Raw genomic sequence first — 17,190 nt, forward strand, 5'->3', positions numbered from 1 at the left:
AAGGCAATAGGAGTGATAGGGGCAGTGGAAGAGATCAGGCAGAAAAGCTGGAGAATTCCTACCCACTTTCTTCTAGAACTCATTTGGGGGTTACAATGATTGGCCTAACACACCAGTTCCTCTACTGAAATGGACATTACCCAAGTTCCTGAAACACCTGATGCATATTCTTTCCTTGGGTTGAACAAGCTTGCATTTTATTTACCACGCTTTATCAAAATGAATTCCTTTGAACAGGAAGCAGAGGGGCACCAAATATGATGAACTGTAGTGTTTGGCATATCTTCAGATATTACAGAAAAGCCAGCCTTAGATATTCTGGTAAAGCCCTCATGCTTGCATAGTCCATCCTTTTGCATACAATGCCAGAATTGCAAACCAGGGAGTCTTCAATAAACGGGGTAGTTCTTGGTTTTCTGTTGGCAATGGGAGGAGAGAGTATTCAAGTACAAGGACTTCTTATGACAAAAACCCAGAGTGTTTGCCTGATGTCTGAATGCAGGCTTGCTATATGTGGTAATCAAGCCTTCAGACCCATTAATTTCCTCCATGGCTAGGAATGAAATGGGTGACTTCTCTGTTTTGAGGATGTTCTATGCCTGAACAAAAGGAAGTAAGATTATACTAACTCCTGTTGTATGATTAAAGAGCATTTCTGGCTTTTGCCTCTGTAGGGAGCAGAATTCCAAGGGCCCCGCAAAGGAGATATTGAAGAGCAGGAGAAGCTGCTTGCCTTGGTCCAGCTTCAGGCCCAAGAAGCTGAAGTTCTCAAAGAAGAAATCACTCTCCTAAGCAGAAAGGATGGTCGTATCTTTCCACCACCCCAGCCTCTGTTTGGACCTGATGGGGAAGTGGATTAAACCCACTTGATCATTTCTCTTTTTATATGTAAATCAGCCACTGAAAAAGGTAGCTGTTGAGATTCACCACCTTGAATAATCCTGAAGCAATATATCAATATACATTTGCTTCTGTATGACATGTCCTGGTCTTTCTAATGGACCCTTTTGTCCTGGCAAAAACAGTGTGCCTTTAAGTAGTATAGTTTTCTCTAGCAAGGAAGTATGTGATTGAGAAACAAGTACATGTTGAATTTCTATTTCTCATGCAGCTGATAAAGCCATTTTCAAGAAATGTTGCCAGCAACCCTGTCTTAACTATTTAAAGTAGTATTGAGCAGGTTGTGACTTTGCTAGACAAAACGTTGTATTAGGTGCACCCACAGGATGTTTTGCAGGGACAATGGTAATGAAGCACACATATGCAGCCTGTTCTCCCAAATTAGCTAGTTGTATGTTAGCAGATGCAAACATTGCATCCTACTAGTATACAATACTACTTTGGACTGAGTCAAGCATTCATAAACTAATAGGCCTTCTTCATAGTAACACTAGTGAACGAGTTGTTTCATTCATACTCAGAACCTGAAATTGTACAGTAGATAAACATTTACAAACAGACTGCTTTGTGTTTGAAAAAAGCATTGCAACATGAACAAACGTGGTAGTATCAAAGTGCAGATATATTGCAAATAAAGCTGATGTGCCTACTACCATATAGCACCTTTTCCACCTGAATTTCTGTGTGGACTCTATTTACTGATTCCTGGAAGACTACTGTACAGTGGGGAAATCTCCCCCCATTCAAATACTGACGCTATCAAAATAATAAATGGGTTAATCACAAATGAATCCAGTCAAAGGGAAGAAACCATGTTTATTTAGTAGATGAAGCATGGCATTTGTTTCATTACAGGCACACTGTCACAGAATCTGTGCTGTGTGTATTGCTTGCTAATGCAGATAAGTACTGTACCTACTTTAAATCTTTCATTTGGCATGCTGTAGTGCAATTCTGACCCTTTTACGAGGTCTCATTGGTTTCGAGACACACCTTTCTGCAGCTGGAGAATGTGGCCTTTGGCCTTGTGCTTTTTCTGTTGCTGCAAGGCAGCTCCCATGCCTTCTCTGCAGCAGAGAAGAAAGTTGTTTTTTCAGTCAGAAATCTGACAAAGGCACATATTGTTGGTTTAGGCTCTATTTTGTTACTCCTTGCGCATTATGCCATTTCTCTCATTGCAAAGTATAGAAGGCACACACACATCTATTTACAAGTGCATAAATATATAAATAGAGATGTAATACAAAAATAAATAGCTATTTTCCTCTGTTAAGAACAATAGTCTTTGTTCAGCAGTCTCCTAACTGGTGCTAGGAAGAGTCTCTAAGGGCCCACGCAATGGCAGGCTGCTTTCTGAGCTTTGTTCAGCACATGTGTCCACTGGGTTCAGAGGGCAAACTTCTCTTCTATCCTGGCTGAAATCTGACCTCTCTATGTCTTCAACTGGTACCAGACCAAGGCAGCAGGTAGAATCTATAAACACAAAAAAGGGCAATCAAAATGTACCTTATGTCAAAGATCATCCTCCCTCAAAAAGTTCATTCCAGGGCAGGATTCACTATAAAATTAACCCACATTAACTCATAGAGCTTGAATCCTTACTATATATGTCTTCCTGCATGTTCCATGTATAATTCAGAATAAAATGGTGGACATTTTATTAGAGATATATGGACACAATCAATTTGGCTAGCAGCTAAACAAGGCCTACATTGGAAGGATGAATATATTCTAGCTGCTGACTAAATATATCTAGAATTCAGCCTTGTTATTGTGTGGAGAATATAAGACTTAATGAGCTAGAATTTCCCATGGTTGCCAGTTGGTTTCTGCTTTGTAATGCAGCGAGGTATCACATAAAGTCTTTCTCCCTCTCCCATTTCTTAGTTTTAGGTAGTATCTTTACAGAGCAATGCCCTTTGCCCCATGTGCATACCAAGTGGCAGGTCTCTACCCATCCTACTGACCTGTATGAAACCCAGGAGCCTTTGGGATTTCCATTGCAGAGCTGTCCACCTCATTTTGTGGCATTAAGTGTTGAGGACCAAGGACCTGTTCATGAGGATGATGGTAGTGGTGGTGGCAGCTGTCATGTGACTCAAGTAACTGATGTGTAGAACTATCAGGAAGTTCATAGAGGAAAGATCTGTGTTCTGGTCCAGGACTAGGGCATCTGGGAGGAAGAGAAGGCAAAGGCTTTGTCAGTAAAATCCATCTTGTGTGGTTGCTTTCCTCAGATACAAGTGGACCAAACAAGAAGAAGAGTTGGTTCTTATATGCCACTTTTCTCTACCTGAAGGAGTCTCCATTCACCTTCCCTTTCCTCTCCCCATAACAGATACCCTGTGAGGTGGGTGAAGCTGATAGAGCCCTGATATTACTGCTTGGTCAGAACAGCTTTATCAGTGCTGCGGTGAGCCCAAGGTCACCCAGCTCACTTCATGTGGGGGAGCACAGAATCAAACCCAGCTTGCCAGATTAGCAGTCTGCACTCCTAATCACTACACCAAACTGAACAAATACATTTGGTGGCATTACAACTAAATAAATTGTGCCGAAGATAGTTTACAGTGAATTGAAAACTACTATAAAAAGAAAAATGAGTAAAACCAGGTGATTAAAAGAGGCAAAACAGAACATGTGAAGTACAACAGAACATTTAAAAAGTGAAGCTACAGCATTAAACTTCAGCGGCACTGACAAAACTTCCTCAACTTTAAATACACTTAGAAACGAAAACATTTTCACCAATCGTCTGAAAGTGAGGAGGCTGGATGATTTGGGGAGGGAGGGATGGAGGCAGTTCTTAAAGGGTGCTCATCCTTCAAAGTCCATTTGGGTTTAAAAGTTCTCAGTATGTTGAAATGTGCTCAGAAACTGGCAATTAGTGAAGCTGATACAATAAGGAGGTTTTTAAAAGGTCTGTTTTGACTCTAACTGCTTCATTCATAACCAAATGGAATTTCCAAACTCTTTTCAGAGGCAGCCCCACGTAAGGGAAATGAACTACAGGCTGGATGTAATTTAAAGGGAACCAATGTAATTTGCCATCATTAGGGTTTAGGGATAATATCTAAAAAAGAAAAATACATGCCCTATGCATTTCTGCTTGTGAAAAATCAAGCTTTCAGGAAAGCTTCCTGTATATCCCTATATGCCCCCCAGTGAGTGCTGAGAGCAGAGGTCTTTCCCGTCACATTCCTGTGCTACTGCATGTTGTCACTGCATATTCAATCTCACAGCCATACCTTTGATGGTCATCTGGAAGACTTCCATTTTGCAGCACCCGTCCCTGAAGATATGTGTTTGTCTCATTCTGCTGAGAGTGGAAACACACATTAGAGAACAAAAATCCAGAACACAGTTAAGAAATCTTGATTATAAAGCCTATCCAGAGGTTTTGTTTTAGGAATTCATAACCAAGAGTGGTTCTTGCATTTTACAAAAAAAAAAAAAAAAGAGTTCCTTTTGAGGGATGGACCCAGGCCACGGGGATATAAGATTACTCATGCTTTTGGGGTTCTATATGCAGATTCCTACTAAGATCCTTACAGAAACTGCCTCTTATACATTGCCGAGAGTGAAATGCTTTCAAATCATTTATGAGAATGAACTGTTTGCATTAGATCCCGGGCTCTTGAAAAGCCTCTTGTTTTTATCATTCATAATCTGCAGACCAAGCACACGCTTGTTCAAAACATCTGCAGTATGTTTTAAAAGTTTCTTCGGGTTTCTATTTTAGAAAGGGATGAAATTGGTGACCGCTGGCTGCCCTTTTCACTTTTGTTTTGCAAGGCAAAAGCGACTACGGAGACATGTCAAGTGGAATTCCAGAATGATTTTGCTTGGATGTCATCAGAAGAGAGATGAGAAATATGAACTGCAACATCATGAACTTTGCCTGGAGAAAGTACCTGATAAATGTCATCTGGGCTGTAATCTTGTGGCTTTGCAGCAGGATATCCAATTGTAGCTGGTGGGAAATGACCATTGGCACCCTGGTGTACTGGCAGATGCACACCATTTGCATAACACAGCCCATTGGCTCGAGGAGTGGAGGCCGCTCGCAATGGAACCATGGTGTACTGGCAAGATGGTACTAGCAGCCCTGCTCCAGGGAAGCCCAGATCTATGGTTTGCTCTGAAATGACAAAGAATACACATTTTTAATAAAGAACATATGCCCAGAATTAGGTGCAAAGTGTAACTGGAACAACTAGACAAATCCACTAGGAGAAGAACGATGAAGGAAAAGGACAGGACAGTAGTGAGCAGAGAGGAGCATGATAGTAAAGGCTGCTTCAAGCCACAGAGCTGGTTCAGACTGTTCTAGTCTCATACAAGTCAGGCCTGATCTATGCACATGCTAGTTATGGCAAGATTCATGCAACCTTTCAGGAATGATCCTATGAGCAGGCACTCCATGAGCTGTAGTCACACAAGCCCACCATTCTCCTTATATAGCTCTGTCGCTTTCAGTCAGGAGTACATGCACACATGTTTTACCAGATAGTTTTGGAGCTCCGACTTACTCTGCTTGGACCAAGCCCTCCAAAGGCAAAACGGAATGAAAGCCACAATGATGAGAACAATGGAGCCCAGCACCACTCCGACAATCAAGTAAGGCAAATCACTGGAGCGAGCTACCATGGCCCCTGCTCCAAGGACGCTGTGACCACTGTTGGGTGGCTGATGCTGCTGAGGGGATACGGTAGATGGTGGAAGGCGACCAGGCAGGCCCGAAGATTTACGAGCTTTAGGAAGGGGGGAAAAGTATTTATATAGTTACATGTTAGTTAGGTTTCTGTGCACTCCCTATAGCTCACTCTGTCTTGCACTTAGTCCATTTCAGATGTTCTAAACTGAAAGTGTGAACACGTATGAGAGGGTAACTGAGATGGCATTGGAAATCTCAGCCCCAAATCTACATGCCTCCTTTGGACATATGCAGGGTCTGCAAAAAGGAGCTCTTCCACCAGGCATTTGCTTGAGACCAGAGCGCTCTGGACCTGTTGCGCTGTTGCACTCTTGCATTGTTTGTGCTATTATATTGTTACTAGTTTCAAAGCCCCTTTATAAAAAGGGGTTTTGAAAGGTGCGTGAGTCCGGCAGGGAGGGAACCCCCAGCAGCCGCGCTTCGCGCGACTGCTGGGGGTTCCCTCGGGCGGCGGTCTGACGCGGCGAGAGGCACTTCGTGCCGCTCGCAGTTGCTCAGCCTGGGAATCGGAGGGACCAATTGGTCCCTCCGATTGTCTGTCGTGAGGAAGGGTCCAACCCGGACCCTTCCTCATCACGGACAAAGCCCACCTCTAGGGGGCTTAACGAACAGTGGCGCCACGGGCTGTTTAAAGATGTTATACTGTTATACTTATTGTATAGTATCCATAACCAAGCAAATCACTTTTTTCATCTCCAAACCTATCACATCTACTAGTGACAGCTTCTCTTCGAAGGTGGTTGCAATGTCAATAGGACTGTGTCATTTGCTCAGCCAGCAGAGGCCTTGAGTACATATAGCAGGGTTTCTCAACCAGGATTCTGTGAAGCCCTGGGGTTTCTTGAAGGCCCTGGAAGGGTTTCCTGAAGGGGCGGGGGTTAATTAATTTTTAATATATTTTTTTAATTTGTTAAACATTTAGAGTGATATGGTCATGGTGATCCACTCCAGTGGCCAATGATGGGCCCGGAGGTGGAGGGAAGGGGAGGGGCTCCAGGTGGGTGTGCACACAGCTATGTCCTCAAAGATATTCTGTATAATCGCACTATTTCTGGGGTTTCTCAAAGCCTGAAAAATGTTTCAGAGGTTTCTCAATGCTAAAAACAATGAGAAAGGCTGACATATAGCATTAAGCCTCTTGTCTTGAAACATCTCATAGGCAAGAGATGGCTTTCAAGACAGGCATAGAAAGAATACACTTGGATGTTCAGGACTCTTATCTTTGTTCATTACATAGTTTGCTAATTACTTTCATCCAGTTCCATCACACATGGACATATTTCTAGACTTTTCCTCAATATGAAAGCCATGTTGAATAATACAAAAACTAATGGGGGTGAAGCCCCAGTGGTTACCTTTGGTTTCACAGATCATCACGTTGCTGAATTCGCTCTCTCCACCCTCATTGAAACACTGCATTTTTATGTCATATGAAGTCTCTGGTTGTAGATGTCTGATGGAATGCCAGTACTGGTCACCTGAGTAAGAGGCAACATACATGTGTGACTACTTCCCTATTTGACCAAGGAATGACACAGACACGTAATGCAATGCCTATGAAGAGTCACTCCAGTTGGTCCAGCTAAATCAATAGACTGGAGCAACCTTGCAAAGGGCTACACTGATAGTATAGTTATTACCAAACAAAGATTTTTCATACATAGTCACACAGAAATGCTGAGAAGAGCTGTTCTTCTATTATCGTGTGACCTCCTACTGATAGAATTTTGCAATGCATCCTAAGCAGAATCTTACTCAGCAGAGCTTTCTCCCAGGAAACTTCCCTACTGGATTGTGACTAGCCAGATAGACTTCAGTCTTGGCATCACCCAACCAAGAAGCTCTTTCCATACGAACTCTTTTTAGTGGGTGACTAGTAGTCATTTCATGGCAAGTAATGGTAGGAGCCAGCTAACTGGTCTTACCTTCTACTACATCTTTCTTGTAATCACTGTCATTATCGCTGTCAGTTGGTCGATAATAGATATAAAAACCATGAATTGGGGTATTGTTATTGCTGGCTGGGATGTACTGTAGGGAAGAGAGGAAGGCAGAGATTAACAGAAGCACAGGTTCTCATCAAAGCAGCTCTTCTCTGGAGCTGAATCAGGAAATGTTATTCCTCAGAGCCCTTTAAGTAATATTTTCATTAGGCAATAATAACAGAGAGAAGATTCTAAAGGCCACCCCTAACAGTTCAGCCCATTTGTCAACTATCCAATCTTAAGGAGTTCCCAATGCTTCCTGAGGAGGGCAATAAGAACATGTCCTCAGTAAGATGCACATCAAGGATCAAACATCTGGTGCACTCACTGAGTGTAGACACATTGTGCGCTCTTCTCATCAGATGAATCAGAATGTAGCACATGTGCTTTTCAAACAGTCAGCCTCACCCATAATTTTGGGTGATGGTGGGGAGATAAACTTGGAGCATCTGAGGATGTCATTATATTATCCTTATCCATTGTTGTTCCTCTATATATTTATGAAACAGCCTAGGGGGTGGGACATGTCCGGCTGTCCAAGTTGGAATAGGGCCAATCAGGGTGTAGCCAACTTGGCCCTGATTGGCCCTGCCCCTGCAGCTCCCACCCTCCTTCCCTCGACTCTAGCCTCTTTGCTCTCAGATGCCTCAGTGCCTGGAGCCAACAGCAGGTAAGGGGAGAGGCCCTGGGCAAAGGATCATGATGGAGGGCCTCTTGGCCTGCTAGGCTGGGCCTGCTGACAAGGGCCTCCCGGCCTGCTGACTGCTCATTAAGGACTGCTAAGTAGCTGACTAGCTGACTGCTAAGGAGCTCTGTCCCAGCCCTGCTAACAAGCTGCCCAGGCCCTACCCGCCCCACTTGATCTGGCTGCGAGCTGCAGCCCAAAGCCACCTTAAGCTGCCAGGCCAGGGGAGGGGACCCTTTCAAGGCACGTTCTTAGGAACGGGCTTTGAAGCTAGTTGTATTATAATACAATAATAATGACATCACAAAATATGCAGATCAAAGGATGGAGTAAAGACAGTACTTCTTCACTCAACAAGAAATGAAATACTGGAATTTACTGTCAGTGGATGAGGTGATGAACACTAACATACATGAATTTAAAAGGTGTGTGCGTGTGTGACAGAGTGGAGGTCCATCAATGGCTACCAACAGTAGTGACTAAAGGGAACCTTTGCATCCCAAGGCAGGAAACCTCTGAATACCAGTGCTAGAAGGCATGTTCAAGGAATGACCTTGGCCTCTATGCTCTGTTTTTTGACCCTTCAGGACAACTGGTCTGTGACTAAATGGACCACCCGTCTGATCCAGCAGAGTTACTGAAGACACTAATCATAAGGCAAGCCCTTGTATCTCGCTGTTCTTCCCACCATCTTCAGACTGATACTTGCTATATAACATATGCAAACAGAGAAACCTTTAGCCCAACACAAGAACATCACTAGGCTATGCTGTCCCGGAAAATTCTCTTGCCCAACTGCTTCCCATCCTATTTACCATTAATTCCTTTTCCTGTCATCTTAAAAAGAAGCCCTTCATTGCTAGTGTAAAATTTCTGATATTTTTAGCATTTTCAATCACATCAACATGTTTATAGTCTATCCGGTGCTCTTTCATAAAATACTGCCATAACACTGGTGCAGTGTGCTGTCTGCACAAGTTTCTTTCTATGCTACCAGCACTGTGCCTGCCTCATTGCCTCCCCTATTCAGAAGCCCATTCCCCATTTTTGTGACATCTCATACATCTTTATCCCACCCTTCCTCCCAAGCATACTTGGTTCTCGCTTCTGGTTTGATCTTCCCAATGACATTTTGGGGATGAGAGTGCATGATTGGCCCAAGGTCATGGCAGCATGCTGAAACACCATGATCTTGAAAGATCGTATCCACCCAATCCATACAGTCGGACTGTGTGCAAAAGTTCAGGGGCCGTCCTTTGACAGATATTGCAGTTTTCTACTGAGCACAGATTAAAAGCAAGATCCAAACAGGTTCCATTCATTCTTAGTATTCCAGGAGCAAGCCTAGTCATTGCAGCTTACCACCCATTTCAGCATAATGGTGGTCTCATTGATAGCATCAGTGAAGGTGATGTATGGGCCTGCAACAGGGCGCTCATAGGCACGGTTGTTGTAACCGGATACCACATATGGTCTAGACGCAGCGCTGGGTTCGCTCTCCCCCAGTATGTTCAATGCTCGTACCCGGAATTTGTAAGACGTGCCTAGAGTGTGGAATGAGAAAACAACGGAAGTGAACAGGGGAGCGGTCTCTGACCTTGATAAGACGCTTGGTAATCTCTTCCTGAAAACGGAGACATTCTGCAGGAACAGGTGGTAAAGGGACGCATTGCAAAGCAGCTGTTCCTTGCCCAGTCAGCCAAGTAGAAATCTCACTCCTGTCTCATTCTCCCCACTGAGGCCATGACTGATTCTTAAAAGTTTGATTTCCAGCACTGTCTGAATTGTCCTGGACATCACTGTACTCCCAAAACAGGGATGACGATGGAATGCCATCGTTTTGCAAAATGGGCTTTCTTGAAGAAGGAGCAAAGCTGCGGTGCTTCCGCTCAAGAGATGACTTTTATTAGAGATAAAGTCTTTCCCTCACTGATGTCTTAAACGTGTATATTTGTATGCGTTATTTGGGCTTTTCCCCCCATTTTACAATTCCACCCCAACTACATTTTTTGTCTTACTGGAAAACTTTGCTGTTAGAGTCAAATCTTATCATATCTTGTAATCTACTTACTGACTGACTGAAAGGTTTATTATATTTGTAATCTGCCTAGGGTCCTGGGCAAAAAGTTCAACAATAAATGAAAATAATAAGCAGTTACACCCTTCTAAAGGTATTGTTTTTTTAGATTTAGGGGCAAAATTCAGCTTGGAATTGCAGTGTGAAACATGTAAAGCTGGGCTACTAGTTTTTGTTTCTATAACAAAGGCCACCTAGGGAGGGAGCAATTGTGAATGAAACAGCAGCAGCGGGAGATATCCCTAAGTACTTTCCCCGCCAGCTGTTTCTCAGCTCCAAATCGATCCCACCATCGCCATCACCTTCCTCTTCCACAAGATTCCACGTGTGAGTTTATGGGTATAAATGCATCTGACACCCTTCGGGGAAAGAGGGACTTGTGAGGTGATGACGAAGTAGAGGGCAAGGAAGGATTTAAAGCCCTCTTTCATGCTCTCAACTGGCCTCTCCTGAATAGTACTTTATAGAGGGGGGAAATGTTGAATTACAACTGAGCACCTTGGTGTGCAACCTGTAATCTGACCCCAGTTCTTGAGAACATTTTGATCTCTGCAGAAAAAAAAACTACAAAATGCAAGAAAGCATCTGCAGAACTTCATACCTCCCTGGAAAAGGAGCAGAAAGGAATAATCAGATTTGAAACTATCCCCCTTGGCACAGATGTTTACAGCAATGACTGTGGTATGAAACCACTATAAAGAGTATGGTTACCTCAAGGGCTACACCAAGCCTGTGAGCTAAGGGGTGGGGGGGGGGAGGCTCCTACCCTTCTCCAGTCCTGTAATTTCCACCGAGAGACGAGAAGGAGGGATGTTGCTTGTGGCCAGCACCCAGTCCCCGAGCTTTTTCAGTTTCCTATATTCCACTCGGAATGACTGAATGGGGAAACCTCCGTTCCCTCGGGGGATCCAAGTCACATAGACAGACGTTTCAGAGGCCACTGAAATGGTGGGGCGATCAGGAGCTTCTGGAGCTGTTAATAATAGAAGAGGCATCTTAGAAGACATAAAATCAAAGATCCAACACAAAATTTCTGCTTTTATTAGAGTGGCTGCACAAGGGGAAATACAAGGAGACTGTGGTATTTTTATCTATTATTTATTTATTGGAACGATTACCCACCGCTCTTGATAAACGTCCCGCAGCAGGTTACAACAATAAAACCCCAATGCATAGCCATTAAAGATTCAATATTCCATATTAAAAAAATACCCCGGGAGCAAGCCGATAAGAGACCCTCCCCCCACTCTAACCCTGCCCCCAGCACCTCAGGGGGAGAAACTCTTCAGGGGTGTCAGTTCTAGCTCTAAATCTCCCATTCCATATAGAATATGAAGTTGTAAAGGGACCCCTCGATCTTGTAAAGGGACCCCTAGCATCAACCTCTGATGGAAGAGCTCTGTTTTACAGGCCCTGCAGAACTGTGAAAGCTCCTGCAGGGCACTCAGTTATTCTGGGAGCTCATTCCTCCAGGTTAGGGCTAGGACTGAGAAAGCCCTGGCCCTGGTTGAGGCCAGGCGAACCTCTCATGAGCCAGGAGTCACCAGTAGATTAGCACCCACAGAGCATAAGGCCCTGTGGGTGGCATAAAGCGATAGGCGGTCCCACACGGAGGGCCTTAAAGGACTCTGCTCTGGCCATCCAGCTACCACTTCCAAACAACTGGCAAATGTATCTGAGGACGAGTCCAGGCAGCTGCCCATGAAGAGATAGAGTTGGGTGTCATCTACATATTGATGACACCCTAGCCCAAAGCTCTGGACCAGCTGAGTGCATAAAGATGTTAAAAAGCATGGGGGGCTTGCAGTAAGTCACACAGTATCTCCACTTGCATTTCTGCTTGTACAAGATATTATGCAAGCACTTTTACTCTATGATATGGAGGGGAAAGGCCCTACATTTTTAACAGAAACTTGCACCAAAGAAATCCACATCACAGGATCCAATTTGACACACCCAAGATTCAGCATAAGGAAGCAAGGTTCTAGCCAGCTTTCCTGCCAGATGGGGTTGGCAGACACTCCTCTAGATGAGCCTGTAAAGCAGCCTTTCAATCAATCAATGATCTAAGAAAGGCCTAGAGCGACCAAGAGAGCTCAGCAAACCTTCTTCCTGCCCATCTCCTTGTGTCAGATTTTTCTTTTTCTCAATCCTGTTCCAAATCAAGCTTTTTCAAATCTCCATTGTCCCCCAGCCATCTGGCTTCTGCCCCCCAGAACCCATTTCTGCCTCAAATCTGCCATGGCCTTACGGGACAGGCGAGTGTTGTCTGACTGGTTACTGCTTCGAGTGCTGGTGCCGGGGTCATCCTTCTGAATCTGCTGCTCTTTACTGGCAACAATATCTGGCTTCGGTCGCCGTCCTAAACAAAAACAACACAGTTAGCACAGATGGTAATGGATAATGAAGTCTGGAGGCTGTTGCTTTGGACTTGCAATTCAAGGATTTCAACTGGTCTTTTGCTAACTGACGTGGTACTCTGGAGAGTTGAGTTTGCAAGGAAATTTTCTGATTTTCACCATTTGTTTCCATGTGAGAGAAGGAAAAATGAACCATGTAGTTTTAGCCTTTTAAATGTAGTATTAACTCCCAAGGAACTCATGGCATGATTCTTTCATAGTTCCATTTTATACACATAAGAAACTTGGGGGGGGGGAGCACGTACCTGACCCGAAGCTACCCAGGGAGATTATAAAGCCCTCTAGAGAAGGGGTAGTCAACCTGTGGTCCTCCATATGTTCATGGACTACAATTCCCATGAGCCCCTGCCAGCGTTTGCTGGCAGGGGTTCATGGGAATTGTAGTCCATGAACATATGGAGGACCACAGGTTGACTACCCCTGCTCTAGTCCATCACTCTACCATTACACTACACTGGCTCTCCAACAATAACATAATAAATAATAATAATAATATTCCTTCCAAATGATTTTTTTATAATGATGCCTGCTGTTTTTGACAGCAGAAACCTTATCTTACCAGTCCTGAAGGTCACCATGGCTGTCTGGCCTTCTCCAGCACAGTTGTAAGCAGCCATCTCCACCTCATACAAGCTTCCTGGGTCAAGTTTAGTTAAAGTTAGACGATGCTGACTCGCAGGGACATTCCTGACTGTCCAGGTGTCTGATGAATTCATGACCTGTTGAAGAGCAACAAACAATCAATTTCAGGTCAACCTATTAATGAGGGATAACATAATACCAACTTGGCTAAAGCAGATCTGACATGTTAAAACTCACCCTGCTACTTTTAAGCTAATTTACACCATTCTTTTACTGAATTACTACCGCTTAAAGCAGTGGTCCCCAACCTTTTTATCACCGGGGACCACTCAACGCTTGGCAATTTTACTGAGGCCCAGTGGGCGGGGAGGGGGGGATAGTTTACTCCTCTACTCTCAACCACTGCCCTAGCGCTCTCTGATCATTATGGTAATGTTTAAACATCCCTTCAACATAAGATACAGACACGCCACAACAATGAACATAAGGAACATTTTATTTTCATGGAAATTTTAACTCATGACAATGACAAATCAATGGGAACCCTGAGCTTGTTTCTTTGCAATGAGATAGTCCCACCTGGGAGTGATGGGAGACAATGACACCAGAAGTGTGTTGTAAAGGGCCAGGGGGGATGAAGTAAAGGGCTGGGGGGGGGGAGAAGGCGTCCTTCGCGGGCCACCTCCAATTAGTCGACGGACCACATGTGGTCCGCACCCCACAGGTTGGGGATCGCTAGCTTAAAGGACTCTTTCAGTGTAAAGCTTGATTAAGAGCACACAAAAGAAAAAAAATGCCGCTTTTCTCTACCGGAAGGAGGTTCAAAGGGGCTTACAGTCGCCTTCCCTTTCCTCTCCCCACAACAGACACCCTGTGAGGTGGGTGAGGCTGAGAGAGCCCTGATATCACTGCCCGGTCAGAACAGTTTTATCAGTGCCGTGGTGAGCCCAAGGTCACACAGCTGGCTGCATGTCAGGGAGTGCAGAATCGAACCTGGCATGTCAGATTAGAAGTCTGCACTCCTAACCACTACACCAAACTGGCTCACACACCATCTTAAAGGATTTTAATTTTAAAAGATTTTTCCTCATACTCCGATTTGCAACTCTCAGACTTGTTGGCGCACCTCCTTCTGATCAGAGTCCACACAATATTATAGCACTGAAGCCATCTAGTCTAAGTCCAGTGGTATTTTGGTATCCTGCAAATGACTCAGACTCAGTTCTAGTATCTGTTGGTGTGAGTACTTCTAATACTTTAGCACTAAACACCTAGTTATGTGCAACTGGCCTAATTTACCAACTAGGCATCAAAACTGGAGATCCATATTCCCAGCTGCATGAAAATAAATTTTTGGTCAGTTCAAAGTGGCAGATGAACATCCAGTATCCACAGGAAGCCCACTAGAACAGGTGAATCTCTTTCCGGATCACGCACTATACTTCCCTTAAGAGATGCCTAAACATTTCACACTGAAGTTGAGTGAAACATAAAAGATCCCACTGAAGCATGGCCTCTTATATCTCAACTAATCTTTAGAAGAAGAAGAGGAGGAGGAAGTTCTTATATGCCACTTTTCTCTACCCGAAGGAGGCTCAAAGTGGCTTACAGTTGCCTTCCCTTTCCTCTCCCCACAACAGACACCCTTTGAGAGAACCCTGATATTCCTGCTCGATCAGAGCAGTTTTCTCAGTGCTGTGGCGAGCCCAAGGTCACCCAGCTGGATGCATGTGGGGGAGTGCAGAATCGAACCTGGCTCGCCAGATTAGAAGTCCACACTCCTAACCAGTACACCAAACTGGCTCTCTTTAGGCACTGGCCCACCAGTCTACTGGCTTCTCCAGCAGAAAGAAAGCATCCTAACAAGGTCCTGTTGTGCAGAGGCTATGGTGACATGAGAAACTTCCAAGCTGATCATCCATGAATATCTGTATTTGATAGATTAATGCAGGGGTAGTCAAACTGTGGCCCTCCAGATGTCCATGGACTACAATTCTCATGAGCCCCTAGCAGCGTTTGCTGGCAGAGGCTCATGCAAATTGTAGTCCATGGACATCTGGAGGGCTACAGTTTGACTACCCCTGCATTAATGTTTCCCTTTCTGCTTTTGTTACAGGGCCTGAGGGTTTACTAGAGGAATGCTACATTCAGAATTGTTGGAAGGGAGAGAGGGTGGACAGTGAACTGAAACCCAAACTTTGAAATGGTACTTGAGACCCAAGTTGCGTGGAAAGCCAGTATTTATACCCACCACTGGCACATAAGGAAGGCTGAATGTCAAAGAATTGAGGCTTTTAAATTCTGGTGCTGGAGAAGACTCTTGTGAGTCCCTTGGAGTCTTAGAGGAGATCAGCCCTGACTGCTCCCTAGAAGGCCAGATCCTACAGATGAAACTCAAATACTTTGGCCACCTCATGAGAAGGAAGGACTCCTTGGAGAAGAGCCTAATGCTGGGAGCGATTGTGGGCAAAAGAAGAAGGGGACGACAGAGAATGAGGTGGCTGGATGGAGTCACTGAAGCAGTTGGTGCAAGCTTAAATGGATTCTGGGGAATGGTAGTGGACAGGAAGACCTAGAGGATCATTGTCCATGGGGTCGCGATGGGTCAGACACAACTTCACACCTAACAACAACAACAAATACCCTTCCTGAAATTAGAACATGAAAAATGCCATATTTTTTCAGGTGCATGTCCTTAGCTTTTACACCCCTGGCCAAAAGTGGTGCAACTATTTCTATCTTTATGTGCATGCAAACACACCCCTCTTCACCTTCAGGCTATGGTAAATTAAACATAGATCCTTGTCCTGAAATCTACTTTGTGAACACATTTATATGGATTTATAAGAGCAAACTTGATTTGATGCACATTAGTTGTCAACCTCAAGGAACTTTTGCATACATATTTAATGAGTTTATGGTGCAATATTTAATTCCAAGATTGCCCAGAAGTTGAAATTACTTAATTAGCAGGGATAACCCTGGAGCACTTTATAATTAGTAAAATCTATCTACATCCCCGGTGAAAAATGCCACGTATTTATTCTTATAATGAGCTCTGACATAGTCAGGTCTATTCACAGTTTTGTTAAACACTCTTACATTGTACAAAGCTGATTTTGACGATTTGTTTGGTTACCAGTTGAACTAGTATCAGTAATGTAACGGTTAACATCTGCAAAGACCTTTAAGACACAAGAAAGAGTCTCCAGCTGAGAATTTGCTCTGTGCTGGAAACATATTAGTGCTAAGTGCAGTGACCCTTGGTGACTTCTCCTGACCCAAGAACTTTCCAGGTGAAGCTCTGGAAAAAAGCAACAACCTAACCAACCCCAAAACACAGAAGGACCAGTTTCAAGCTTGCACACCATAAAGAAGAAGAGTTGATTGTTATACTCTGCTTTTCTCTACTTTAAGGACTCTCAAACTGGCTTACACTCACCTACCCTTCCTCTCCTCACAACAGACACCCTGTAAGGTAGGTGGGGCTGAGAGAGTTCTGAGTGAACTGTAACTGGCTCAAGGTCACTCAGCTGGCTACATACAGAGAAGTGAGGAATTAAACCCAGTTCTCCAAATTAGAGCCCACTGCTCTTAACCACTGCACCACTGGCACTAATATGATACCGTATTAGAGTGGAACAGTAGTTGGCCTGTGACTTGGAACTATATTCTGTTTTTAAAAGTTACAATTCAATCTCTGATCCTGGAGACAGTAACCAGGAAGTCTCTAATTTTGCTTATTCTACTTAACTATTAAAGAGCCTCTTGTGGCGCAGAGTGGTAAGGCAGCCGTTTGAAAGCTTTGCCCATGAGGCTGGGAG

General features: G+C 44.1%; 2 protein-coding genes across 7 annotated transcripts in view; one reads left to right on the forward strand and one right to left on the reverse strand.

Moving 5' to 3' along the window:
• CFAP44 (cilia and flagella associated protein 44) overlaps positions 1 to 1,710 on the forward strand; it is a 65,959-nt gene extending 64,249 nt beyond the window's left edge. For all 4 annotated transcript variants that reach the window (XM_077341989.1, XM_077341990.1, XM_077341988.1 and 1 more), the window contains one exon: positions 675 to 1,710. In XM_077341989.1, the coding sequence (XP_077198104.1) occupies positions 675 to 860 (186 nt within the window). In that variant the 3' untranslated portion in view covers positions 861 to 1,710. The remainder of the gene's footprint in view (positions 1 to 674) is intronic.
• BOC (BOC cell adhesion associated, oncogene regulated) overlaps positions 1,697 to 17,190 on the reverse strand; it is a 78,044-nt gene continuing 62,550 nt past the window's right edge. For 2 of the 3 annotated variants that reach the window (XM_077341993.1, XM_077341992.1), the window contains 11 exons: positions 13,344 to 13,503; positions 12,616 to 12,726; positions 11,131 to 11,337; positions 9,650 to 9,831; positions 7,543 to 7,648; positions 6,973 to 7,095; positions 5,433 to 5,654; positions 4,815 to 5,041; positions 4,149 to 4,219; positions 2,868 to 3,073; positions 1,697 to 2,373 (listed from right to left, as the gene is read on the reverse strand). In XM_077341993.1, the coding sequence (XP_077198108.1) occupies positions 2,201 to 2,373; positions 2,868 to 3,073; positions 4,149 to 4,219; positions 4,815 to 5,041; positions 5,433 to 5,654; positions 6,973 to 7,095; positions 7,543 to 7,648; positions 9,650 to 9,831; positions 11,131 to 11,337; positions 12,616 to 12,726; positions 13,344 to 13,503 (1,788 nt within the window). In that variant the 3' untranslated portion in view covers positions 1,697 to 2,200. The remainder of the gene's footprint in view (positions 2,374 to 2,867; positions 3,074 to 4,148; positions 4,220 to 4,814; positions 5,042 to 5,432; positions 5,655 to 6,972; positions 7,096 to 7,542; positions 7,649 to 9,649; positions 9,832 to 11,130; positions 11,338 to 12,615; positions 12,727 to 13,343; positions 13,504 to 17,190) is intronic. The other variant, XM_077341994.1, reaches the window with a different exon arrangement.

Source organism: Paroedura picta, chromosome 6, assembly GCF_049243985.1.
Source record: "Paroedura picta isolate Pp20150507F chromosome 6, Ppicta_v3.0, whole genome shotgun sequence".
In the NCBI taxonomy this organism is placed as follows: domain Eukaryota; kingdom Metazoa; phylum Chordata; class Lepidosauria; order Squamata; family Gekkonidae; genus Paroedura; species Paroedura picta.